Source organism: Chroicocephalus ridibundus, chromosome 3 (assembly GCF_963924245.1).
Source record: "Chroicocephalus ridibundus chromosome 3, bChrRid1.1, whole genome shotgun sequence".
Taxonomy (NCBI): domain Eukaryota; kingdom Metazoa; phylum Chordata; class Aves; order Charadriiformes; family Laridae; genus Chroicocephalus; species Chroicocephalus ridibundus.
In genome coordinates this window covers 100,873,223-100,900,453 of record NC_086286.1, presented here as the reverse complement: position 1 = coordinate 100,900,453, position 27,231 = coordinate 100,873,223, and the positions used below count along the sequence as shown (strand labels likewise).

At 37.6% G+C, this 27,231-nt stretch overlaps 1 protein-coding gene across 4 annotated transcripts in view; it reads right to left on the bottom strand.

Annotated features, from left to right (window-relative positions):
* Window positions 1-27,231, bottom strand: part of KHDRBS2 (KH RNA binding domain containing, signal transduction associated 2) — a 636,753-nt gene that overhangs the window by 192,011 nt on the left and 417,511 nt on the right. For all 4 annotated transcript variants that reach the window (XR_010070438.1, XR_010070437.1, XR_010070439.1 and 1 more), the window contains exon 4: window positions 17,524-17,670. Coding sequence is in view for 1 of the 4 variants with exons in the window: in XM_063330276.1 (XP_063186346.1) it covers window positions 17,524-17,670 (147 nt within the window). In the remaining 3 variants the exon portion in view is untranslated. The remainder of the gene's footprint in view (window positions 1-17,523; window positions 17,671-27,231) is intronic.

Sequence of the window (27,231 nt, the reverse complement as noted above, 5' to 3'; positions counted from 1 at the left end):
TAGTCAAACTGCCGTTCCCAGGCGGAGGAGGAGTCCCAGCTGAAGCAGTCCCAGGAGACTGATAAAGCAGGCCACGCTAACTCATAAAAAAGATGCATCTCTCATTCTCCAAAATCTCTTGCCAACACCCACCTTCCACCTGGGGTGCACAGAACTTCTGAGCTACTTCTTGTTCCATTGCATAGCCTTTAAGAGTTCGGGATTGCAAACTAATGACTTAGTAAACAGGTATTTCATTTCCAATAGCCTTTGTCAAAAGTTCCTGCTCCTTGAGTTTGACTTAGACCAAGCCATGATCAGAGAATGCTCTAGCTTGTGCCCAAGTATTGAACAACCTTTTGCAAACAAATACCTGGGCAACTGACTACCGGCTTGCCACCCCCTGTCCTCCCTGATGATAGAGCCTCTGAACGCGCTGTAATCCTGTGACATCCCGGAGGCAAGCAGATTTCATTAGCATTAGGGTTTGGGGATTTTTTTCTACTCTTTTAGTGGCTAGAATTAAACAAATATATCTTACCATAAGACAGATGTTATAAAACTGCCAGCTTGCATAGTAAGATCTTTTGTTGTGGATCATCAAAGTCATAGAACTCCAAATTATGAAAGTGCATCGCTGTGAGAGGAAAGCCACCCGCTCTGCTCCTCATTAAGAGGACTGCATATAGAGCTTCTACTGAAGTGTCACCAGAAAAAGCAGAACCAGCCACCAGCAACAGCCCTGGGAAGAGGGACTCTCAGCTAGGAATTCTTCCTGCAGCAATGTGCTCTTTTACCAAGTTACAGCATCAGCACCTTTGGCATAATTTTTCCTTTGCCCTCTCAGATCTTGCTTCCAGTCATATTGCTCTTTAGTTTGAACAGGACAGAAGGGGAACAGCTTAAATTTCAGTCTTTCCTGCAGGATGGTGGCTATGATCAGGCATGAAAACCCGATAGCTGTGAGAGCCCCACATTCTACTTTCCAACTTGCAAACCTTCCATCACTCTAGAAGAAACGATCTAGTCTTTCTCAGTGGCTAAATCTGCCAAAATTGTTACGTGTTATTTCCTACCATCCTCATACAACTACTTGCATACCAGATCCACCATTATTGTCTCCTGGGGCCAATTTTGTCCATGGACTTGGTGAATATTTTTTTAAATTATTTTTCTGTTGTTATTCTGCTGAGATAATTACAATGATGATATTTAAGTGCATAATTGTATGTACTTATCTCATGTAGGTACACACAGATTATCGATAGAAGTATTCTGGAGTGGAGAGTTGATGATGAGTTAAGTCAGAAGAATCAATGCATTTGTAATGGCTGAGTTTGCAGGCCCTTCACGTTTTTGTCCTGGAGCATAAAACAGTGGGAGGAGTCCAGACTAGCTCATGTGACTGTGTTTTGTAGGAGCCAATGCATTTGGGTGTGTGAGTGTGTGCAGCTCTGCATATAAATGTGGGCCCACAAGGCTAATACCATTCCTCAAGAAAGAAATATTTTCATCAGAAGTTTTATGGTTTTCTACTTTTGGACAACCATTAGCAGTCCCTTACCCAAGTCTTCTAGCGATACTGTTTAAAAAGTTAACTACAAGAGGAATAAATGTTATTTTTTTCGGACAGTTAACATATTATGAAACAAATTGGTGAAAAAAAAGAATTAGATACCAGCATTGTGGTGAACAAAATTTGGATTTATTTCCTAGGTTGTACCAACTATAAAGTATTTGTACACATGACTGACTTTGGTCTCCCTGAAAGCTTTGTTAATGACTAAACACCCAAATTATTTCTGATTAAGTACTCTGTGACTTCAGTACAGAATTTTCTTTATAGTAAAACTGATCTGATTCCATTTAATATTGATATCTATGGAAATAAATAAAAAAATGCCATTTAGTGCCTTTTTCTCTGAGTTGTCTGATATTTTCTGTTGTGTGTTTGATCTTTCCTGCCAGCTGTGCTTATTCCTGACTTTTCACCACCCCCACTGTTCTAACCCTCCCCCCATACCCCTGGCCTTGCTCAAGAAAATATGGCAACTGCTGTGTGTGTTTTTGGGGTTTTTTTTAAGTTTGGAAATTTTACAGTTAGGGTCAGCTATTTCTCAACCAACATGCATGAAAAGTTGATGTCATGCTGGCCTTCTCACAACATCTCTGCAGGTATTGTGACATTTTAAATAGTTTAATAGCAATGAGCAAAAGTTCAAATGGAAAATTGGACTCTAGTTGGTCTGTCAATCTTAATGAAATTAAAGCTATTAATATTCCATCAAAAGTGTGAGCATGCTGTAATAATTGATCATAATTTCTCTTTGAAAGAAAGAACATGCAATGCTTAATATATTAATGGCAATGTGTAATTTTTATGTGGAGTTTACCAGTTGTTGCATATGCCCTCCTATGAAATGCTTCCATCACACTTAAATGAAAAATATAAAAATAAAAAAATATATAAACAAGTATTGTTTTCTTATAGACTTTGGAATTAATTTTTCATAACTAAGAGAATTAGAAATATTTATGCCACAGTTGACTTAGAAGCTTACTTTTCCTGAAAATTTAAATAAAATTTAAGGCACCTAAATTTTTCATAGATGCTGGAACCACAGATAGTATCTTTCGACTGCTATTCATATTTTTTTTTTTAATTAATTAAATTTAATTGACTTTTCTTTATTCGCCTTGGTTTTCCTTTCGCTTTCCCATCCTGTTATTTTTACTTTCTCCATTCTCCTATGCCTTATATGTGGTCCCATCTTAAGATGGGAGAGGTGGGACAAACATCAGTTTAGAGGATTCCAATGAGAAGCATACTGGTGGGACCTACCACAGTATGTAATGGTACCCAAACCAAAGCGCAGAGAAGATCCCTTTTTTAAGCACTGTCTAGTGGGAAAAGGGGAGACAGGAAGATGGTACTTTACTTCAAGGACAATGTTCACAAGAGAAGATTCAGGCCCTCAGATAGTAGAAGTTAGAGCTTTCTTCAGGCAAAGAATGGAGTATAGGTGTGCATGTGTTACAGACCACTTCATCTGTGCCAGAAAACAAAATGTCCCTTAAACTTCTGCTCTCACTATGCAGGAAGAAAAAAATGTATGATGGGACTGACTTCATCCTGGGGATATCTGCTAGACATCATAACATGCAACTGAAATGAAATTATAATGCTGCTAAAACATGCTTGGTTGTAATTGCTTAAAGAAAAGTCTCAGTTCAGTGTAAAGCAAGTAAGTAGTGAAACTACCCTGACAGCGTAGCCTCAACTTCAGAATTAGTTGATGCCTTGGTACACACTGATCTCGATATGGTTTTTTGTGATTTTGTATCAGGAATACATTCAATATTTTTAAAGGGTCATCTTTTTGAAACTTGAGTTGTTCTTGGCATACCTGTCTGGGAATGTGAGTCTGCAGACAGAAATGTTATTGAAAGCTGGGAGCTGTTGAAGAGCATCTAGCAGGCTGCCCACATAACCCAAAAGCCACAGGTATTAAAACGGCGGCACTGGGCAATAAGCTATTTAGGTTAAATGCCTATGTCAGAACAAAAACAACATAAAAATGACAGTAAGAAGGATGGACAAGTATTTTTTTAATGTTGGTGACTAATAATGGAAGCAAATATATCAGTGAAATGAGAGCGAGCAGTATGATTAAGGGCAAATACAGGCATCTGGAAATAAAATATGATTACTCCCTTCAGTTCTCCCCCACCCCACTCCAAAAAGTAGGTCAAAAAGAGTTATGTTTCTAGATGAAGTTATAAAGACTGTTACAGAACACAGACACATTTAACTCATGTTTCAGTTCTGTACTTGCAATGAAAATTGAGGTTTTATTTATCCCACCTGATGCGGCTAAATTACTATCACAAATCTACATGGCTCTTCTGACTACAGGGTCAGGATTCAAGAGTTGACATGAGAGAGCAGTCAAATAGAAAAAAAAAGCCTTATGAAATGAGGCTTAACAACAATATTCTCTTTACTGAAGAACTGGTTTGAGGAAACACCTGATTTCTTTTACACCGTCTCTCTCTGAAGACCCAACGGGAGAACCGATAGCTGGAAAGAGGAGGACGTGCTTTTAATGTGGCAAAGACACAGAACTACTGACTGGAAACTGAATTTAGGGGCTAAAAACAACCAACATTGAAAACAGACATAGTTTCCTATCACTAAGGGTAATTAAAGCTTAGGAGGAAGATGATGAACTCCAGATCATCCGAAGCACATAAAGTGAGACTTGGTATCTTTCTGAAGCATATATTTAGTACAGTTTTTAGGAGAAATTCTACTGCCTGTGTGGGCTGGGGCTTGAAGCGAAGTTGTGCTTTCCAGTTTCAGAACCCGTGAATCTATACATTCTCTCTCGATTTCCTCTTCACAAGTTCTGGGGACACAGAACTGCCTAGATTATTCCCACTGTGCTCAATACATGCCTAAAGAAGGTATGTGTAAGTTGCTTGGAAGGGTCAAGAAGCTTTTCTGACCCCAGTACAGACGCATTCTTTCCTATCCTTATAACTATTTTCTCTAGAAATACTTGTGAGCCACAAGAACTCTGCCACCCTTAGAGACAGGACATCAGTCAGTTTATGCTAGTAGAGAGAAATCTCTCAGGTGCATCGCATAATGCTTCTCTTGCACGCAGAAGAAAAACTGCCAGATTTAGTAACAAAAAGGGATTCTCCCTCCCTTCCTGATTCTCGGTTTCTGATCAGACTGGTTGGAAAGATTCGTTTTTTCCATAAATAAAAGTCCTCAGCTGCTCATTCAGGTACTTTTCCCTCACCTGCTGCGGGTGCAGGGCAGTAGCAGAGGACTTGTCACGCAGGGTGACCTGAGAGCAGGATGTGCAACAAAATCTGGTTTATGGGTAGCCGGACGAAGTCTAACAGCCGAACATTATACAATAATAGACTACACTATATTATAGTAATATACTTTCTAGTAAGCATAGCGATATATATCATTATACAGAAAACAATACATATACTATAATAGTATATAATAATATACACAAACTCAATACAGATTCTCTGTTGCCTCTGCCTTTAAACTATGTAAAATCACTTCTAGCTCAGAACTAAAGGGCTGAAGTACAAGTCAAGATTTAATTGATATACTGTATAAATAGACTTTGACTATGGCCCCTGCATACAGTAATTTACATAAAAACAGGCTAGGGTTTAGCAGAAAATGGAATACATTCAGATTTTGTTAGTTTGCCATTTTAATAATAAGGATATGACTCAGATAGCTGTTTTGTTTGACGTGACACAGCAGAAATTATTTTTTTAAGTGATATTGCAATGTATTATTGCACTACAAAACAAAATGGGCTTTTGCATTCCAGCAGAAAATATGATTTCTGACCATGCAAAAAGTTGAGCTCAGAGTGAAGACTGATTAACCAAATTAAAACAGAGATCTCTTTAGGCATACTGCAACATATTCACACTGTTCGGGAGACAGATGGAGATGGTAAAACCCCATTCTCATGCAGGTATGCAATAACATATCTGGGACTCATACCATTTTATGACATGAATCACTGTAGCACACTGAAGATGCTGTAGTGAAGCAGACTGTCAGGATTCCCATTTCACAAATATTTTTCAGAGCTTTATATCACCTCTGTTTTTAACTGCACCTGCTTTCAGTTTAGTATGCAAGCTCCTACCCTGGATGCAGTTTGTTTTACAGATTGATGTAAATCTATTAAGTGCTTTTCAAAGCAAGATACACAGAAAAGTGTAGACCAGCCGATACCCAAGGCACAATCTGTCTTTCTGATGTGTTTATAGGCAGAAAAGAAATCTCAATTAAAATCAAAGCTAAATCTTTGTTTAATTAAGCATTGGTTCCTTTCACCGATTTTCAACTGATCAGTTTAAGGATAATGACTGGGCAAAGACTATACCGGCCTCTCGTAGCACTGTGTTACATATGTAATTGCTCTTTTTGACATTGAGGGGATTTTCTTAGCCCTCTGAGGTAATAGCTCTGGTTTGCTGAACCTACTATAACGACTGTTATTTTACACCTCTTGATTGCTTTTCCCTGTCTGTTGTAACTTTGTGGCCCACGTGTGTTTGGCACCTAAAGAAATTCTACAGGCTAGGGACTTGTGAGTATATTAAAACAACTCAGAAATGGTCTCTTTAGAAAAAAGCACTATTTATTCACTTCCTCAAAAGTAACAATGATGTAAAGCTATTAATTGTGACTCTAAAAGTAGTTTGTTTTTTTTTCTCTGCAAAGTTTTCCATGACCTTTTGAAGCCCTCACTGGTTGGAAAAAATCACCTTCTGCCTGTGTTTCCCTGCCAGTTTTCCCACTGACAATTCCTGGACAGTATGTGTCTATTCATTTAACCCTAATCTTAGAGCCTAATTAAGAGCCTGGGGTCCGCTACTGTTGAAAATCTTACTTTTGAATTTTAACACAGTTTATAAAAGTGAAGAAACAATCAAAAGGAAAATTCTGAAAAATAAGGACTTTACATTGTTTTCAGTTCCTTCTTGTACTGTCCTTCTCAGGCTAACACTGTGGTAAGCATTCAATATAAACATAAATATAAGTATGTACCTTAACCAGAAATAGCTACAGATCCTGCCCAGCTTGTCACACTGCTTGCTTCCAAAAATTACTCACTTCCTCCAATCTGTCCCTAAAAACTCGGATTTTCAACGGTGCTGTAACTGAGTTGTTAACTCACCAGGTCATTCACAAGTTATGCAGCCATGAAAATTAGGCTGAAGTTGAGTTATTGTCCAACAGACACAAATCTTGTTCTAGCATGTCTAAGGGAGATAGTTCCAATTTTTTTTCTGTTTCGTTTGTAATAAGTGTAAAAATAAACCGCACGCACCACAGAGTTTTCAAACAGCTGAGAGAAAATGGCAAGCAAGTAGGTAGACAGCAATTGTACTCAAGTCATTTAAATAGGAAAAATGAGATACTTCTTCTTGAGCATGCTTTTGTTGACTTCTGCATTCGTCCTCAGCCCTCCTCTCTGAACAAGGTCCTGCCTCCATTCGGTAGTGAAATTCTGCCCCATCATTCCCAACTGACTCCCATTTACAGCTTCGGGTACCAGACTCCTCTCTCCTATTTATCCATAAGGTCTCCGGTTAGCTCTGAACAAAATTGATCGCTAGGGTATAGTGTGTCATCATGTGACTCTTCAGAAAGAGTATGTTTCATATACACTGCCTTTTTAAAAAAGGCTTATATACTTATGAGAGTTTCATTTTATTTTAACCTAAGTCACCAACGGTTTCCCTTTGTAGTCAATGAAATATGGGCAGCTCCAGAGAATGATTCCTCTCATTAAAGTCCTTTTCTAGTTTCATTCTTACTTGACCTGGAGGTATGTCTCTCACCTTGGTGTTTCCAAAGTTAAGTGCCTAAACCTAGCAGGGAGGCAGGATATAAGATGCATCCTAGTGCTCAGCATTTTTCACGTTAGTGTAAGAGGGCTGAAGGCTGAGGATGCAGTTTGAGGCACCCCTGTCACGCAAGACACCTCTTCACCTGCTTAATGGCTACGGATTTTGCTACGGGTCTAAGTATTGCACCACCTGTGCCCCTCTGTAGGTCTCACCCAAAGGAACATGCTGTGTTGAGAGAGGAATATGTTCAAATGAAATAATCTAATATCAAGATGCAAATCTTGATCTTCGAAATTTGATACACAAACCAGCTTTGACAGAAAAAGAAATTTCACATACCAGCTCCTTAAGAAAATTGCTACAGACACACCTACTTAGGGAAATTTTCTTATTGAGAAGTTTTGACCCCTGTCACTTACATCATACAAGTGATAGATTTTTACAGAAATGTCAGCTGTCACGAACACAATTAATTTTATCAACAAACCTTCACATCGAATATGAAATCAGATTTGTTGACAAATTTATTTTTGTCAAACCATAAAAACTTCAAAGCAGTGGTTAGATTCCTTGCGTAATTTTTTTATAAGTTGCAATCTTTCCCAACTATTCAGTGAAGGACTGGTGTCAGGTCACAGCAATATCACCACACAGTCACGCTGCTACCCCAAGTTTTTCTTTCACTGGCCATGTTTCTATTCCACTGCTTGTCATTCCAACCCAATTAACTTTTGACTCACTGGTCAACTCCCGCTGTATCTGACAGATGTCCCCTAGTCCTAAAACAGTCAATCCTTCCCAGTTTCATGAAAGTGCTCACCCAGAAGGGTGAGGAAGAAAAAGTTAGTGCCCTTACTGAAGAGCAAATGCTCACATAAGGTCAAACAAAAAACTCCACAAATGAATGAAGTCGTGAATGTCTGGAATGCATGAAAGTTTCAGACAGAGAACACATCTCCTACCTGCCCCCCCCAAATCTAAATACGAGACATGAAGTCATTAGAAACCAGCCTTCGTTAGCTCTGCCGCTCGCAGAACTGCTCTCAGACCAGCACACTATGATCTCTTCTCCGGTTTCCTGCCTTTTTTCTAAACAAGTTTTCTTGAAATTAACATTACTCGACTAGTAACTGCAAAGTATTGCATCATTTCGGTAAGATACAACTACTCCATCCGATATTTTTCCAGCTAAACAGCTGATATTTAAGGAAACATTCTGCTTTTTCTGCATCATTAAAGTTATTCATAAAGTTAATATCTCCAGGGATTGAAGTCTATATCTTTTTCAGGATTCCTTTTATTTCTAATGTTCCTTGAAATCATTTGTATTATCATTGCATTGTTGGCCACATATTTCCTTCACAACTATTCAATTAAATATGGACTTTTTATTTTATAAATTGAATTGCTATTAATCTGCCTTCTGCATCTTTTCCTGATTTTTATACAGTGATTCTTTATAATTTCTTGCCATCCCTTCATCACTGAGGATGCACCAAAACCATATTAAGCTAAAGGTGTTGGTTTTTCTGTAGAAAGCTGTTTTCATAGCCAATTAACAATCTTTTCAACTTGATATTTGAAGGTATTTTTTCTTTAAAAAAATCTCTCATGCCAGTGCAGTTTTGTCATATTATTCCTTGCCATTAGGACACTTTAAACCTTTCAAAACATCAGGAATATATACAAATAGATACCCTTCACTTACTGAAACCTTCTCATGTTTGCACATGCCGAATGTGCTCAGGTTGTTTTCCCTGGTCTTGTAGACATCCATTCTGTGGATGAATGTACCGTTATCCTTCATACAGGTTATTTCTGAACAGGTTTATGTCATATAGCATGGCACAGAACAAATGAGACATCCATTTTTAAAGATCTCCATAGATGCAGATCAAAACTCTCATCAGCTGCACCAAAAGTTGTCAAAAGGTAAGAGAAAGCAGCTTTTTGATTAATAATTCTTGCTTTGATTAAAGGAAAAAGAATATTAAGAATAGCTGGGCTGTTTTTATAATTTTCTATTTTCTGAGGGGAAGAGTTTGTTAAGTGATAAAAAAAATCTGTTTTGCCCATCCTAGTTATAAATTATATATATTAAAAAATGAATAGTGATGTGACAGCATTTCATTTAAAGTTATGCAGGACAATAATATCTAAAGTTACTGCAAAGAATTGCTGAAATATCTCATTATACTCAATTACTAGAAACAAAACTGGCAGAAAAAATTGAGTGTTGATAAAAGCAAAATAATGCACATGAAAATAATTAAACCTAAGTATTGCTAAAGATTAAAATACTGAAAGTAAATAGCTCTAAATTAGTTATTAAGATTCAAGAAAGATGCCCTGGATTTTTTACAAATGCCAGTTGGAAAACATCAAAACAGTGCAAGTGGGAAGAATGGTAGATAGTATTAGGAAAAAACATGACACTAAGCCATAACACAACAGAAGATCCATGTAATTGATGCACTGCTTCCTGGTTACCGAGATGAGGCTACTGTGTGCCATCCCGGCCGCCCCATCCCAACAGAAAACCAAAGGGGTGTGCTAAGGAGAACACAGAAAGACGGGGGAAGGATAGTCAGAGGTATGTCACATGGATAATCAGAGCTACGTCTGCTTCTGTACAAGAAAACATGGAGAGCTTAGAAAAGAAACAAATCCAGAACAATGTAAGAGTGAGGATTGCTGTGAGATTATCCATTGCTTTGAGCCATGCAAGAAGATGAGGGCACTCATAAAGTGTTACGCAGCTGCCCTCAAACAAACAAGAGTAAGTGGGCTTTTGGGTTTTTGATTTACACCCAGTGCATAAAATTAACCGTGAAACTCATTGCCGTCTGATGGTTTTCTGAGGCCAAAAACTTAACTAAGGTTCAAAAAAGAATTTGACAAGTTCAGGGAAGAGAAGAACAATCTACCACAGGGCATAAGGCAAGATGGTCTGGATATGGCCTTGACGAGATTCAATTTTTGATTGCTGGAAGCTGAAAGAACACAACAGAGAAAAGATTACTCTGTATTTGTGCTTTTTCTTTCATGCTTTCCTAAGCAAGCATAACTCGGCATCCTCAAAATTGGCTACACTGACCTTTGCAGCATTAAAAAAAAAAAAAAAAAGGATAAAAAGTTTACAAATGCCACCAAAACCTTCTCTCTTCCCCCTTTTTTAAAAGCAAACAACGAAACAAAAACCCAAAACAAATCCCAAACCCCAATACACTGCCTGGGTATTATCTGCTTTTCAATTTGAATTAAAGCAGGAAAATAAATTTTTTCTTTGAGTCTACCTCCACAAGTGAATTAAACCTTAAAAATCCCATTGGCATTTTGCTGACATAAGCAAAACACAATAAAGTAACCTGGCTAAGCCACAAACCAATTCTTTGAAAGAGTCAAAATAAATAAATAATAATTAATAATAACTAATCTCCTTGCTTTCAGTCTTATAATTATTATCCAAATATTGTCTTTTCTTTCCTCGTATTGATGGCTGAAAAAGAGACTACTATATATGATGGAAACACATAAAAATATCTTGCACATTTTTTTTTTCCACTACAAAGTAATTATTTGCATGAACAACAATTGTTTTAGATACACTTTTCATGCCTACTTTTATATAGAACCACGTGGAATTTTGTTTTCAGACCATGAAGTTGCAGCTGCTTCACTGGGCCAAATACCCAGCCTTTGTTGATGAGACGATTGGCCAAATCCGTACTCACACACGCAGCTCTTAAATGAAATGCCAGATGTGTAGGAGGGTCTGGTGGTCCCTCTGAGGTGAAGGGGTTTGTAGAGCCGAATGCACAATACCACAGCCCACTTCTTGCTACATATTACAGACCTGCTATTATGAAACCAGGAGCGATACTGTAGAATTCAAATTTCTCGGCATGAATTTTATCACCTACACCCAAATCATTGCTTCTGATCTGACACTGGTGAAAATCCTACACCCTAGCAAGAGGAAGCAGCAAGACAAGCCTATAAAATTGCTGATGAATACAGACTCACCGAGCAAGTTGTAAATATTTCTTTAAACTACAGCAATGTCTCCATAGTATATTCAGATTAATCATCAGTGTAAAATCCCTGATCAGGTTAATGTCTCCAGTTAATCTGAAAGGCAAAACAAAGGGCTGGCTCTGGCAATAAGGCTGTGCCTTTTATATTGATTCCTTTGTGTGTCAGAGAAAGATCAGCAAGGGATTGCTTTCACAGACTAAATATGTCTCTGGCATATCTAAAAAGGTCTTAATCCACTCAGAGTGGGAGTATCAACCCTTAAAGCACAGGTGAGGCGACGAAGTAGCTATACCGCCTGGAAGCAGCTGGGCAGCTAAGCCTAGGCAGAAGATACTTGTTGGTCTGGCATACCAACAGGCGACCTGCTCATCACGACACAATTTTAAAGATATTTGAGGAATTATGTGCTCTTCGTATTGCTATCCATTTCATAGCTTCGCTGCAGAAAGAAACAGTAGTCTATACTGTGTATCAGTAGCTACATAAAAATTCAGTCAGTTGAGAAATAGCGGAGTTTAATTTTCAATTAAAAAGGCCATTTTAGTGTACATCTCCCCTGCCAAACCTTCACTTTGAGGCATAGCTCTAGGGTTATTTCCATCAAACTTAAAATTTAAACTATGCACGTGCTGCTGCTCAATCGGCAAATATCATGGTTAAGAAAAACTCCAGAGTCTGTCAAGAGTCAAGAACCACTGTCCACAAGCTATGATAACTCTCTTGAGTACACTTGTGTTTTAACATAGTTATAATAATTTGATTTGATAAGTAAAATTTAGGGAAAAAAAAGCTGTGAACAGGTAAAACTCTATGACATTTTGGGCCTTGATGGAATCTCTGAATTTTTTTTCTTGATTGTCAAAACTTGTGTGTGAAATTGCAGGAGACGTTGCACACTGGGAAAACCAGAACACAGAACAACTGAAACAGCTGCTCAAATAATTTTCTTATCACAGTTTTTAAATAATTACGGTAGTAATTATTTATTATCGCAAGTACCTTTGCAGAATGTGCAAGTATAAATTATTATTTACTTTGACAGGTATAAAAGATGTCTCTTTTAGAGATGGAGCTGTGCCACTGCTCACCATCTTAGTCAGGGAAATATTTTGCCTGTTGAGGTTCTTTGAAAAAAGACAAAAAGACTGAATCCTCCCCCCCCCAACAGTATATCTTATTTAGAAACAAAAGTAAGATTACAAAACCACGGAGTGTGAAATGGTATGTAAATAGAGATTTCATATTATACTGTAGCACAGAAGAAATTCAGATGGCTAATAAAAAAATGTCAAAATAAATGTCATATACCTACCCATACTTGTTATAAACCAGTCAAAGCCATGTTGTGACAAAAAATTGCCACCGTGTGTTGTATATACTACAATATAGCCAGCACAACATGGCATAAGTCATCATTAGTAACTTTGGTCTGTAGTATATACGAGTTGTTATACGTATATATTTATATGTATATAAATGTATGGTTGAAGTAAAAAAATTCATTTTGAAACACTAGCTAGAGAAAGACCTTCAAGGGATTAAACTCTACTGTAAGATTATGTAATTGTTCCAATGAAAGAAACTGGGAAAGTTTGTTTTCAATTCCCCCCAAATCTCAATTTTTTCATACATACTTCTGGTATGAATAACTTACAGTATGACGTTAGTAATGTTTTATTTCACTGAAAGGCTCGTTTTCCTCATTAATTTTCCATCTCTAGTTAGGAAGACTGAAGAACTCATGCTGGAAGCTGGATCAGTGATAACACTTACTATTCTTAAATGATTGGTAAGAAGATTATTTTAATCAATGGTATGGAGCAAGATGAGATTTAGGCACCTACAAGAAACTCTGGAAGACACTGTACCCTGAATTCACAACAACAACAACAACATAAAAACGTGCATTCACCTGCTGCCTTATCATGCTATTTCCTAATAAAGGAATCTGATCTGATTTGATATCAGGCTATTTCCTAATAAAGGAATCTGATCTGATTTGATCCAATCTGGTAAACAGCCTCAGAAAATTCCGAAGGGTACCGGCAGATAATCATGAGCAATCGCTCATCAACTGGACTGCATTAAACGACCACGTGTTTACTCCCAGCCCTTGAGTGGTGCCAATATGCCTCAATTTAAAGCAGACACAAGTGGTTAGCAAAATGTATGCAAATAAGTTGAACAACAGCTCTTAAAGTGGTAATTGGTTCGATTTCTGATCATCTGACCGCACAGTTGTAAACAATCTTTTTAAAGCGGTTGTGTCACTGCAGCTGCAACCTGCCCTCTACATAATAGCTCCCTAATACAGAGCACTCACACATAAAATGAATGATCAGTATCTGCTTCCCGCCTCGTCCCAAGGGATGCTAACCATGTCAAATAAAAATGCTCTGCTTAAAGGGATAAAAATGGTTATCAGAAAAAGATGTAGCATGTGTTAGGCAGCACAGACTCCTAAAGATGGCATAGCCCCTTACTATATGGAAATAATAGCTTGGTCAGAAAATATATTTGTATGTTTGGATGTAAATCATATCTGATAAGAATGATATAGCATTTCATTACTCATTAATGGTGAAGAAAGTTTCAAGCATTTAATACATATGAACCTTTTAAAATAAGCTATTTCCCCCCCATATTGGCCATTTTAAACATCTCCCCTTCCAGTTCACTAACCCTACATGCCACTCTGAGGCACTGAGATATAACATCAGCCTTAGGTTCCTCAACCAGACCTAGGTCCCCGGCAGATGGGGTCAGAAGTATTTGGCAGGCAGATTCCTATGAATTCTATTGAATCTGTGTTGGCCACAGAGGTGAATCTGCAAAACACATGTCCTCCTCCTATGTAATCCTACTGTTTGTTCTTTCCACATAGCTAATACTGGATAACTTATATTACATTAAAGTCAGTTTCAAATTTGATTTTTACCCTAAAACCTTGACTTGGGGGAGCACATTTCGGTTTTTATTTTTACTAGGTTGCCAAAAAAAAGAAAAAGAATAGTGGAGCTGGTAGTTGTGTTTCAAAACCCTGAGGTATTAATCCTTTTTTCTTATTCATAGGTCTTTTGATCATATTTCCACTATATTCAAATTTTCATATTGAAAGTAAACATCAAAATAAAACGGAGCATAGTATCTAACTAGTAATTGGATATAAGAACCCCCCAAAAGCCAAAGTTTTGCATAAATCTCACAAAAGATCTTGCAAAGTCTGCTGCAAAACAAATCTTATCCACCAGTCAGCAACGCCCCGATGGCAGCTCCCACGGAGACCTCAAGCCGTTTGCAAAATGGAAGCAGCAGACAGTAAATGAAGCGGCTTGGCTTTAAAAGTGTGTCGGCCGGCAAACTGCCGAAGGCTGCAGACATTGGGCGTTCAGTCATTCCCTGAAATGCCTGTTGGAGGGATCCCAACGCACCCCCTGAGGCCGAGCCCACTGCAGCTTTGAAACCTGCTAACATGTGGAACAGCCACTGTAAATAGCCGTACTTAGTCTCCGCCTCTGCCTTGGAGGCAAAATCTTCACTAGTGAAAATTTTTATACTATTGGGCAAGGTCAAAGGTGGTAATTAAGTAATTGCATTTAAATCAAAAGTCTTTGTTCACCAAAATTTGCTTCAATTAATGAACATTTTTTTTCTCAGTCCTATTCTACATGTTTCTCTTTTTCTATTATTATGTTCTCTAGACATTTATTTAAAAATTCAGTCTCATTAAAACTTATGCATAAAGTATAAAAACATTCTTCCATCTTACTGACACAACCAGTGTAATTTCTGAGGGCAATATTTCACTTAAACTTCACAAAATTCATAAGCAATGTGAAAACTCATTTGAATAGTTTATTACATCCTTGATTTGGTATAAATAAAACTGTTAGATTCTACTGCTTTCATCCCTGTCATGCAATTCTAGTATTCACTGCGGCAATAAATTAGGTCTTATAAACAACAAAACATCATAAAACAAATTCAAGATATGCTGTAAATAGGGAACAAAAAGGAAATTATCCGGTGCAAGCTTTTTGAGTGTAAACCCCTTGACACATGTTATAACCAGCCAGTTAATAATTGCTTTGTAAATTGTTGTAAATCTGAAATGAAGCAGAGGGGATAAAACTAACACACAAGTCATAAAGTACAATTCTTACTTGTTTGGAGTGATTATTGCCGCTGCCAACCAAGTTCAAAATCTTGTAACAAAGAACCTGGTTTTATATATCCTCCAGTGTAGCTATTATACTTGTGCTGGAAAATACATATAATCCTTATCAATAAATAATGTGTCACACAAAATATGTGCTTGCGCAGATGCTGAATATTTACAACAGCAACATGCCACAAATTTTAACACCAGTGTCATCACGCGCTGCTCTCTCTCCCTTACCACCCAGAGCAGATTTCTCCAGCTGGACAGAATACGCAATGGCTGTTAAAAAACCAGGGGGCATAGGAATCGGTACCCTCATCACTGCGTAATGCTATAATGCAGGAGCTCTCTTCCAGAATAAAAAGGATGTACAAAGATAACTTTAAACAGGAACCTCTTACAGAAACAAATTGAAGTTCGGCAAATTCACTAACAACTGGAAATGAGAGTTATCCAAAGGAGAGAGACTGGCAATCTTTGTAATTAGCCCGGTTACCATATCCAGGTGTAACACTCCAGACTTTTCAGGAACATGACACTTAACTATAAATTTTCTTCCAGTGTTATGGGTTGGTGGATCTTTGCCCTTAACTTGTACCCAAAATGTCATTCCACATTATGTTGCCAGGATTATGACACTGACCTTATTTGTCCCTTGTACTGTATGTTCAACACAGAGTCAGAAATAATGAAAAAAATGCTCTATTCTCTCATGGTTACTTCCCAGAATTTGAAATAGCATTTTATTACCAGTGTTCCCAAACTGGAAGCATAAGGGGATGGAAAGGAAGAATCAGAAGGAGTCAACTTGTTTAAAATGTAGCTCATTTATGGGCACTCACTTGGTGCCAATAAACTTTATTATTTAAAACAAATATCCAGCTGTTTATTTTTAACAATTTTAAGTTACTTTTACTTAAGTTAATTTTAAGTTAAAGTTCTGCCATGCAAATATGCACATGCCTCACCTGAACATCTCTTACCTTGGCTTCATATTCCTCATAATAAAAAGGCATTCATTGAATCCTTCCATTATTATCAAGAGATATGAACAGTTATTGCACTTCATTTTTTTATCACAAATAGAAACAAGCTCCCATTACATTTTTTTTTAGGAATGCAAGTTATGAACATTTTTAGAGGGCTAAATAGTCTCAGGATAGACCTCAGACGATAACTCACATAATTCTAGTACTACACAAAGCAACCATTACGTAGCATTTAGTATGCATATGCTTAAATTCTAGGGCAAATTTTAAGTATGAAAATATAATGGAATACTGTATAGACGTGGAGAAAATAAATTTCAGAGAGTCTGATGGAAAATCAATAGAAAAAAAGGTAAGTATTTCAGAAAGTGATATAGTATATTAGTATATTATAAATCAAATGGAAAAGTTCCCCACTTCAGGATATGTTTCTGTGCTCTCCTAGCTGATGGAGGATTGCTAAACTGTGGTCTGAGTCATGACGAGCTGCCTGAACAGAAATGCCTGAGGAATGTTTTGCTCATGCTGTTTGTCCCACAAGAAATTCATTAAGTTCATTAGCAAGCTATTTAGGTAAGTCACTACATATACAAAAATTTTTTTAGACTTGAATATTCAAAAAACTTGAAAGTGTACTCCCATACTAATGACTAATGTCTGCAACCAGAGAAAAAGTAATCCACCCTTCCCTCCAAAAACCAAGAAAGAAAAGCAAAAAACAATGACAAATGGAAATAATAAAACATCTAGAAAATATATCAGGCGATCAACTATGACAATTAATGGCCTGTTTGGCATCTCCATGAGATGAAACAACAAAAGATGAATGTTCAACAGAACTTTTTTTTTTTCCCCGTTAGATAAAAATCCTTAAAGAAGGCACAAATTCAATGCAGCAAAACCATAACCAGTCACAGAAGAATGCTATAAGCCACTTACGGGAACGAGGAATTTTTTTATTTCTTCCAAGGCATGACTCATACGAGAATATGCTTCCCCAGGTGGAGCAAACACTTCAATTAATACGTGAAGCTCATCACTCAAGTGTGCGTATTTGGCTTCTCCACTTTTCCTTAGTTCTTCCTCCTACGAAAAAAGGGTGGTTTTTTTTTTTTAGAACTGGGAATCTACTAATTTTGCATTGATTTAGCATTTACAGAGAACATGACGGAAGGACATAATACAAGCAGACTTCTAAACCCTTTGAGAAATAAAAGTCTAGTACAAGCCACTTAAAGATTTAAAAATCAATTTTGAGTGTTTGAATGATTAAACCAGCATAATTATCATCTACAACAGATTTTAATCAGCACAGTGAAAAATGTGAAACACTCCAGAAGCTAGTACTGAAATATTAAATCCATAATGGAAAAGCTGCATTAATCTGTCTGAATTTTAGCTCTTCACAAAAAAAACATTAAAATATTAAGATCCATTTAACCATTTTGGAGCACCTTAACAAATGCTCTTGTTTATTAAAGTCTTTAAGTTACTTAATGAAAATCTGAAGGCTGTACATTTTAGTATCGCTGAAGGAGAGTATGCCCTAGTACTTGAGGCCTGAGTTTCAGTCCCAGTTCTGATGTATGGTACCTATGCAATCTAGTGTACACTGGTTAAGATGGTGATTCACCTCACCTAGATTTATCTTGACAATCTTTGGGTCCCAGTTTTCCAGCTATAAAATAAGCCTAATAATCCTGCTTTATGTTAGAGTAATGCTCTGAAACGTCAATCCGCTTTCTTATACAAGGCTTTGAGATAGTGAATGTAAATTGTAACACACATTCATAGTAGTTACCTCTGCATAAAGAGCAAAGATATAAAATACTGATCATGTTAATGGCATTGGCTATGACAACATAATGAAAATTTTATGTCATTACTACACAAGACAGCAATAAGTAATGCTGAAGAAATGATGAGTTGAAAACTCAGTTCTCAAAAATATTTTGAGAAATGTAATTTTGAAGAAAATATGTACGTATATCTGCATTTTATAGATGGAAAACATAATCACAGAAAAAGAAGTAAACTAATTTGCTTAAAATTGGCTAAGAAATTATAGCTTTTTAGTAGTATATACTAAAATAATACTTTGTGAACATTTAGATATCTAAGATAAAAATTGTAACAACAGATTACAATTCTTATTTACTTAGCTTATTTAATTCCGCATTAACTTCACTTATTTTAGCCTTGCCTGATTTACACCATTGCTTGACGCCAAAAATGTCTGCACAATGCCATTCTTCAAACATTATGCATACAATTAATTTTATCTACAGTAGAAGATCCAGACCCAAGGACTTTCTGATTTTTCACAGAATACACAACGGTTACATCCTTTAGCTCCAGAGCGCTCGATCTGACTCCATGATAAGTCAAGGTTCTGCAGATGATGATAAAATCATAACTCAATAAATTATGATCCATCATTTTATTTTAAAAAGTTGAAAATTTACATAATTGTTTTCAACTAAAAACTAAAAATTAAGATTAGCAGCACAGATGGTAGAATATTTTTATCTTTACTGTTAAAGTATCTTTGGCATTTTAGCTTATCTTTGAAATCTCATTGAAATATCCATTAGAACCAGAGCATAATATGACAGTCTATCGTGAGATGTTACAGTACTTTTTAGTCTTATGGAAATAAACATTTGATTGCAGCTTCTGGAATAATTTGACAGGAAGTATTTCAAAAGAATTAAGTTTTAATAGTTATAAAGAGACATCCTAGCAATTGCAGAAAGTTTATTTTTTACAATATTACTTTTTTAAGATTCTTAAGATTTTTTTTCTTAAGATTTTTAAGATTCTAAGATTTAAGTTGTCTTTTGGGAGAAGACTACCAACGAACTATGGAAAAAAATATAAACTGAATCTTCTTTTCAAATGTAGAAAGAGTAACAAATAATGTTTGGCTCATTATTTTGATGAGAATTTTGCACAGATAGGACATCAGCCACAAGATTTTATAATGCAGACCCGTCTTACAGAAATTTAAGTATATGCTTTTATGGTGGTAACAACAGTGACAATGTTTCTCTTTTATTTTCTTGACAAACTCAGGAATTCCTAAACCACATGATTTTATAACCTTCCTTCTCAGTTCAGCACATGCTTTCTGTCACTACTCAGCAGTCATTTCTATAGCTGTTGGAAACAGCCAGCTAGGACCGCGAGATCCTCAGCATTTCTTTCTGAGGATGTCTAATGACGTTTTGTCTTGTAGAACGCATAGGATAAAAGACTAAATTTTCACATTTACCTCTTCCCACAGCAGGGTAAAATGTCAGAGAAATGCTTCTTTTATTGCAAGTGTGTGTGTTGATACAGAGAAACTTAAATCACTTCAGGAAAAATATGGAAGAGTAAGAACTAATAGACCACGTGAGCACTGTACCAAGCTTTGCTTTCCAAAACCAGTGAATATGACTGAGTATTTTAAGACCGTATGTAGCCTTGCATTTAATTGTATGTCAGGTATCGGGCTGCTAACAAACAAAACAACAGACATAACTCACACTGTCGAGGAGACACTCGTTGATAAGGAAGTTTACACCCACTGGCAGGTAATACAGCTTTCCAAGTGCAGGAAGGATGAACGGGCTCTCCCAGGAGCACGTGAAGTTGGACAACACCTTTGTAAGTCTTCATTAGCAAGAAGCACAGCCCAACTGCAGAGCAAAACGGTCAGTGCCGCAGACCCAACATCCACATCTGCATTTAGGATGACAGCACGACTCCTTCTCTAGCACTTCAGTGGGTTTTGCTTCCTGCTAGTTGTAGCTGTAGCATGGTTGCACAAAGCTGAGTTCCCGTTAGAAGACAGAGAACCTTTCTGGAGCCAAATTTTGGTTTAGTTTAGAGCCTCTCCTCTAAACTGCGCTTCTGATTCAAACTGAAACACTAATGAACAAACACCTCATGACATACTCGTAAGAACCGAGACGGATTATGAGTCTTCCTAGCATCTGTTACATGAGTGGCAAAATGAGTGACAGTATCATAAATCCATCTTATATGGTATTATTTATAAAGTTATCTAGGTGCTGTTGGCCTTGCAAGACTCTGTACCCCCAAAGGTCTCTAACGCACCAGTCCAATTACCTGCGGACTTTGTCTGTTTCTCATACAATTCTGCCTTAACCACCTGTGTTGTCCAGCTATTCCCCATGGTGCTGTCTGGAACTTTTGTCAGATTCTCACAGCTTTATATGGTCTATGATTTCCCGTGTCACGTCCAGCAGTTTTCCAGACCCTATTGAGCTCGCACAGCCTTGGCCTGGGTATACACAGCAGTCCAGTCATTCGCCCACAGCCCTAGCACGGGAACTGTAACTGCTTAAGCCTACTCCCGTAGACATGAACCACATCGCAGTGAAAAACAATGTGCATTGAAAGCCTGATGGATTCACTGTAGACAACTACTCTGAAAACAATCAAAATGCAGGTAAGTCTTAGGCGCTGGATCTGAGGAGGAAACCCCAGACCTGGGACCTGATCAGTTCTGATTTATAAAATGAATGGAATAGATTCCATGGGGTTCTGGGTCAGTGATGGCAATCTCTCTTAGTACTGACCCTCAGGTTAATAATATGCTTCTTATTTACTGCATGGTGATGATGTTTAACTCCGCTGTGGGTTGAGCACAGCAGAGGAAACACACACCGTCCTCCAGAGACGACTGTCCCCTTGTCCTGATCCTTTTACACTCCCTTCTGCATGCCAATTCCTTTCATCTCTCAAGACTGACGGTACTATATTCCATACCCAAACCCAGCTCCTCTCACGCTATGTGCTTCAGGCCTCCGTCATCCTCCTCTGCTGCCTTACAGCATGTCTGCCACATGGTGCTGAAGCCCACCCGCCCTTAACCTGATGCGTAGCTCCATAACCCACTCCCTCATGAAAGATAACAGATATTTTCAAACACTTTATAATTTACAGTTGACCAAAGCAGGGAAAATGAATTATAAAACTCTATAGCAGAAATTTGAGGAATACTGACCCCCCCAAAAGTGAAGCATGTGAGTGATAAGAAAGAACATAAAGGCCAAGAAAAGCAATGAAATTATCTCTGGAGGACAAAGCAGCCTTACCATTTTAAAAGGATGTCTGCTGACAGAGAACTGATTTCTGTCTGTAACCCCGGCCAAAAGGCTTGAATAAAACTACTGGAAGGAACTTGAAAGAACAAATGGAGTTTGCATAGCAAACAAAATTACACAATCCAGATTGATGAATAAAAAGTGTCCTCATAAAATTGAAATAACAGAATATCCGAGAATAATAGAAAAGAAACCTGCAGCAGGAATTGCGGAGATCTCGGAGATAGATTTCGTCAATGCAATTACATAGAACTTCCTATAAAGTAACAAATACAGCTATGAAAAGAAACAATGAGTACTTGAAAAAGAATATGAGAATTGCAGTGGATTTCATATCTTGCAAGAATTGGCAAATAAAACCAAAAAACAGAGACTAGGCAAAGATGATAATCACAGTGCTATTGCTGCAGACGCATTATTAATAAGATCAATGGACAATTCTACAGGAGAAAAACAATGAGCATGCAGTTTGGCAAATGCAAACCTATTAATTTTTAATCTGGACATAAATGCAAAAATGAAGATGTTGTCTGCAACATTGGTTATAGTAAAAGTAACAAGTGAACCGTACCGTAACAAGTAAATCAGAATAGAAGTAATTTCTTGGTGGTACCTGTTTTGGGGTTAAAAAGCTTTCAGGTCCTAAGTCAGTGGAGAAACAGAGAACAAAAAGAAAAAAAAAAAAAGAGGAACAATCTGAGAATGGATGAGGTGGAATGGAACAGTTTTCAGCAGAGTACAGAGTGAAGCTAAAAGAGCTTAGCATCCCTTGACTCTTGCTTTCAAATCAGTTATTCTCGCTCCAGGAAGAAGAATAAAGAAGATGGAGATGGTGAGTACATGAGGAGAGCCCCCACAGCAGCGCTAAGAGTGGGTGTGCAACACCTGCGGTCAGTCACAGAGACCCCATAATGAAACACAGGCACATAGAAAGAACACTGCTTACAACAGAGGAAATTTTTGGAGACACAGGTGACAGCAATTATTTTTCTATAGTCGATGCATCATTAAAATTCTCGTAGTTACTTTGGTGAAACGGAGCAGAGATTTGTGTACGTTCAGTACCGCCTTGGGCAAACAGGCCCTTCAATTCAAGGGTGCTTTATTCCCTGATGCTTTTCATAATGAAATACATCAACATCTTAATGGCAAAGAGGTACTAAGCTGTACCTACATCATATTTTTGTTTAGATAGGTGAGAAAAAAAACAAAGACAAATCAGTGGAAGAAGGTGATGATAACACAACCATTGAATCACTATCGACAGAGCCTGAATACCTGGGGTGAATGTCAAATGAACAAAAAATACAAATTCTGTAAAAGAAAATAAATGTTTAGGAGAAAGGTTAACACATTAAAGTGGTGTGTGCCAAAACTGAGGCTACGACCAGTGACCGCTGTGACCAATGACTAATGATCTATGTATAAATGACCTACCAGAAAGCAGAGATAGAGTTCACGAACCTAGAAATTTTCCTACTCTTGTATAAATCTAAACCAGAATAGGTAAGAGGGTCATTAGACAACTGCTGCTAGAAATAAACAAGCCAAAGATGTTCAATGAATATAAACAATGAATTGCAAGTTTGCAAAGCTAATGTAGGAAATTAAAGATCCTCAAGAAATTACCTTATCTAAGGAGTCTCCCTAAGAATATTATGTTCATCTTAAAACTTATGATCACAACTAGGGATCACTGCGTTCAGGGTGCCTTCAGATTCAGCAAGACGACTTTGCCATAATTAGTGAGTACAAAATGTCATGTCATTTTTTATGAGAGGGTAATTACCAATTTGTTGCAACCAAGTTACAAAGTAGGTTGTTTGAACTCACATCAAGCTGTTACACTCTTACTATGGGCAAAACCATATCTTAGACGAAGTCTTTTTTTTTTCTTAATGAAGTTTTAGAAGTCTAATCAAAGAATTATTAGTAGTCTAGTTCCATACTAACACTTGCAGCTCAAATTCCATGCAGGTAAAATGACATATACACAAACATTCCAGTGTCTGACCCTTTCCCTGGTGTTACATTCGCTCTTCCACTGTCCTGGGGGGTCCTAAGGTGAATGGCTTCAGCTAGCTGCGGGGGGTCATTGCTGGGACCTGGCAGCACCTTGAGTCCTTTGCTGCAGGATGTGTAATACCAATGGTGGTAATTTCTTCAACCTCTCTCCAGGAAGCATTTGGAGTGATTCTTAGGTTTGTAAACCTGCTACATAAATTGCTCTTTCTCCATCATTTTGCAACTCCAATCCCCATCCAAATTCACGATATATTTTAAGTTTTACATATGCTATGTACTTTTTCTTTGCCTTCTTTGTTACTCATGAAGTGATTTATGTTACTCATAAAGTTATTTAGACCAGGTCAGATGGAGTAACCTGGTCTAGTTGAAGGTGTCCCTACCCATGGCAGGGGGATTGGAACTAGGTGATCTTCAAGGTCCCTTCCAACACAAACCATTCCATGATTCTACGATTTTGCCCAGCTCCCGAGGTTGCACTCCTTTAATGACCAGTAACTGGCCTTGACGCCATGTTCTTATAAACAGCACTCGAGCCCTCCTCATCATCCCGTGCCTTTGCTTTCAAGGCCTCCACCTCCATCCCACCCCTGTACTCCCCTATGCTGCAGTTTTATTCTAGGGCCATAGCAGCACCCTCTACACAGAATAATGACTTATTATCGCTATCTATTAGTTAAAAATATAGTACAAATCTAGGCAAAAGCTAAACCAACATAGGTAAGAATCACTCAAGTATTAGGCGACTGCTGCTAGAAGTAAGCAAGCTCCAAGGGAGCCAGGGGCAGACCAAGGCCAGTCCAGAGGACGCCAGTCAGGTCCCAAGCCCTGTGCTGCTGCCTCTGCACAAAGCCTGCTGCCTGCGACAAGTGATGGCAACACCACCATTTTCTGGGACACAGGGGTACAAGTGTCAGTAAAAGAAAACATAAATTACTGCCTTTGCTGAACAGGTCTGAAAAACACTCCTGGGATACAGAGATTGTTTTTTCAGCTATAAATGTCTAATTTTCATCTGAAATACATACCTGGATGAGGCCTGCTGCTTTCAATGCATTCCCTAGTTCAATGACCAGATTTGAACGCTAGGTGATACACGTGACTACCTCAAGGTTTAAAAACAATCATCTGGGCTCTGCCACAGTGTGAGCTGTGGCTGCTAGGGCTACTGCTGAGGATGAGTCTCTGCACAAAGCGACCAACACTAATGAGCACAGACCACGTTCCCAAACCTCACCATCACTTTAGGAAGAGCTCCTCGCTATGATACAGGGCTTTGTTCAACTACACCAGGCTGCTGACAGTCAAGTGCCAAATCTACACATTCAAAAGGATAAATACAGTTATTTAATGATTAAAAAAAGTAAGACTAGAGAGATTTTATAATGGCTGATGACATTGTAAGAACTTTAAGAGCTTACTGTGTCAAAAATAAAGCCTGTGGCACAAGGAAGAAAGACCCTTTGAGCAAAGCAGTCATAGCTTTGTTTACACTGGTCAGAGGAAAACGTACTTTCTTTTCCTCTGCTGTCATTCTTACTGTCTGGAAATCATTTCAGTTGTTCTATTACATCTTTCTAGATCTATTTATTTCACTGTGTTTGAATTGTGTAACCAAGTTATCTTGGTTTTATAAATTTTAATCTCTTTTTTTCAGAGACAGAGATACAAATGTTATAAACACTAAAAAGCTCTGCTAATTATTTAGGTAATTCAAAAAGCTAGCTGATGACAAATTATCAGACATCTTGAAAAGAACTGTATTTATGCTAAGAACTCTGTACACTGACAATAATAGTAGGATATTTATTTATCTACAATTCTTATTCTTCAGGGTCAATTATTCTTCAGGAAACATTCATCTTGATATCTGTGAAGTATAAAGAGTGTTCGCAAAAGCTGTGTTTAATCAAAAAGAATATTTGCCATTAAAAATATACAAACAGGAAAAGTTAAATTCAATATCTATATCCTCTTTTTCTCTTTTTTTTTTTCCTTCTCTGTCATTACATTTATTATTATTATTGGTCCTATGAGAACGCAGCATTTTCTCCAATAAGTAAATAGACAGAATATTTGTATCATAAGATTTGCAAAGGGCATTCTGTCTTTTAAGTTTTTGACACTCTTTAAGTTTTTATTTTGACACTGGAATAGGCTGCCCAGGGAGGTGGTGGAGTCACCATCCCTGGATGTGTTTAAGACTTGTTTAGATGTGGTGTTAGGGGATATGGTGTAAGGGAGAACTTTGTAGAGTGGGGTTGATGGTTGGACTCAATCCCAAGGGTCTTTTCCAACCTAAATGATTCTACGATTCTATGATTCTATGATTCTAAGTATAGAGGCTTGTATGACAAGAAATGTTTTGAAATTCTCAAGGTTCTGAATGAATTCTTTTGCTATGCACTATGGAAATATATATGGAGTTGAAACATAAGTCAACTATATGGAAATATATATGGAGTTGAAATATAAGTCAATTCCAGTTGCATTGTAGTCAAGTACTTTAAAGAGTTTGGTTTTGGTCACCTGAAGGAAATAGTAGAAAGAGTATTTCTATCACAGAGAAAATTCTGGAGGGAAAAATCCACGCCTAAGGTATTTTATGTATAAGCAGAATGAAAAACTTGTATTTCCAAAGGGTCAAGCAGCAGAGGGCTAATTTGTGCACTTACCTTTGACTATGAAAGAAACTGAAGTTTCACTTTGGGAATTCATTTATTTGTATATATAAAACCAATTTCATGATGAAAGTTCCAAGTACACACTTAAAGGTAACTACTTGCTTAACCACCCATTTGATGAAGGATGCTTCCCCAAATACCAGCCTAGAGAATAAATCCACTGATTTGCTCCAGTCCCTAATTGCTATTGTTGGTGCCTACATAAAGACATTTCCAAACCTTTACTGATCTAACTGTGTAGCCTACTTACTCAGCTTATAGCTGCAAAAGAACTAAAACACCCAGGATTTAGGCATGATTTTGATCCTAAACACCAGATTGTGGCCATCTAAACTCCTGTTTATTTGCTTCCTATTCCTGAAATCCATAGACACCAGAGTTGTCCACAGTAATACTCCCCAGACACTGAAGCATCTGACCAGCAGCGCCGCATTAGGGTGAAGGAGATCTCATAGTTATTTCAGGCTTAAGCTTCTTTGGTATCCATAAAAACTAGCAAGGGACTAAATAAGATAGATGTTCTGAACACACTCCTGCTGAATAAAAGAGCAGCACTGCTGCCCTTTTCCATAATGAGGTAGCAGTTGGAGCGCTCATCAAGTTACGCATTACAAAAGTTAGGAAATAGGTGTTCATTTTAGGGAAGTTGCTAGATGAATCCCACAAGAACCATGTGGGGACATGTTCTGTTAAACTATTCATAAGTGATCCAGAAAATGAGTTGAACAGTAATAAAAATTCTCCAGTGACAAAAACCAGCTCTATCTGTGTGCACAATGAAAGACTCTAGATGTTATTTCAGGAGAAAGATCTTGGAGGCA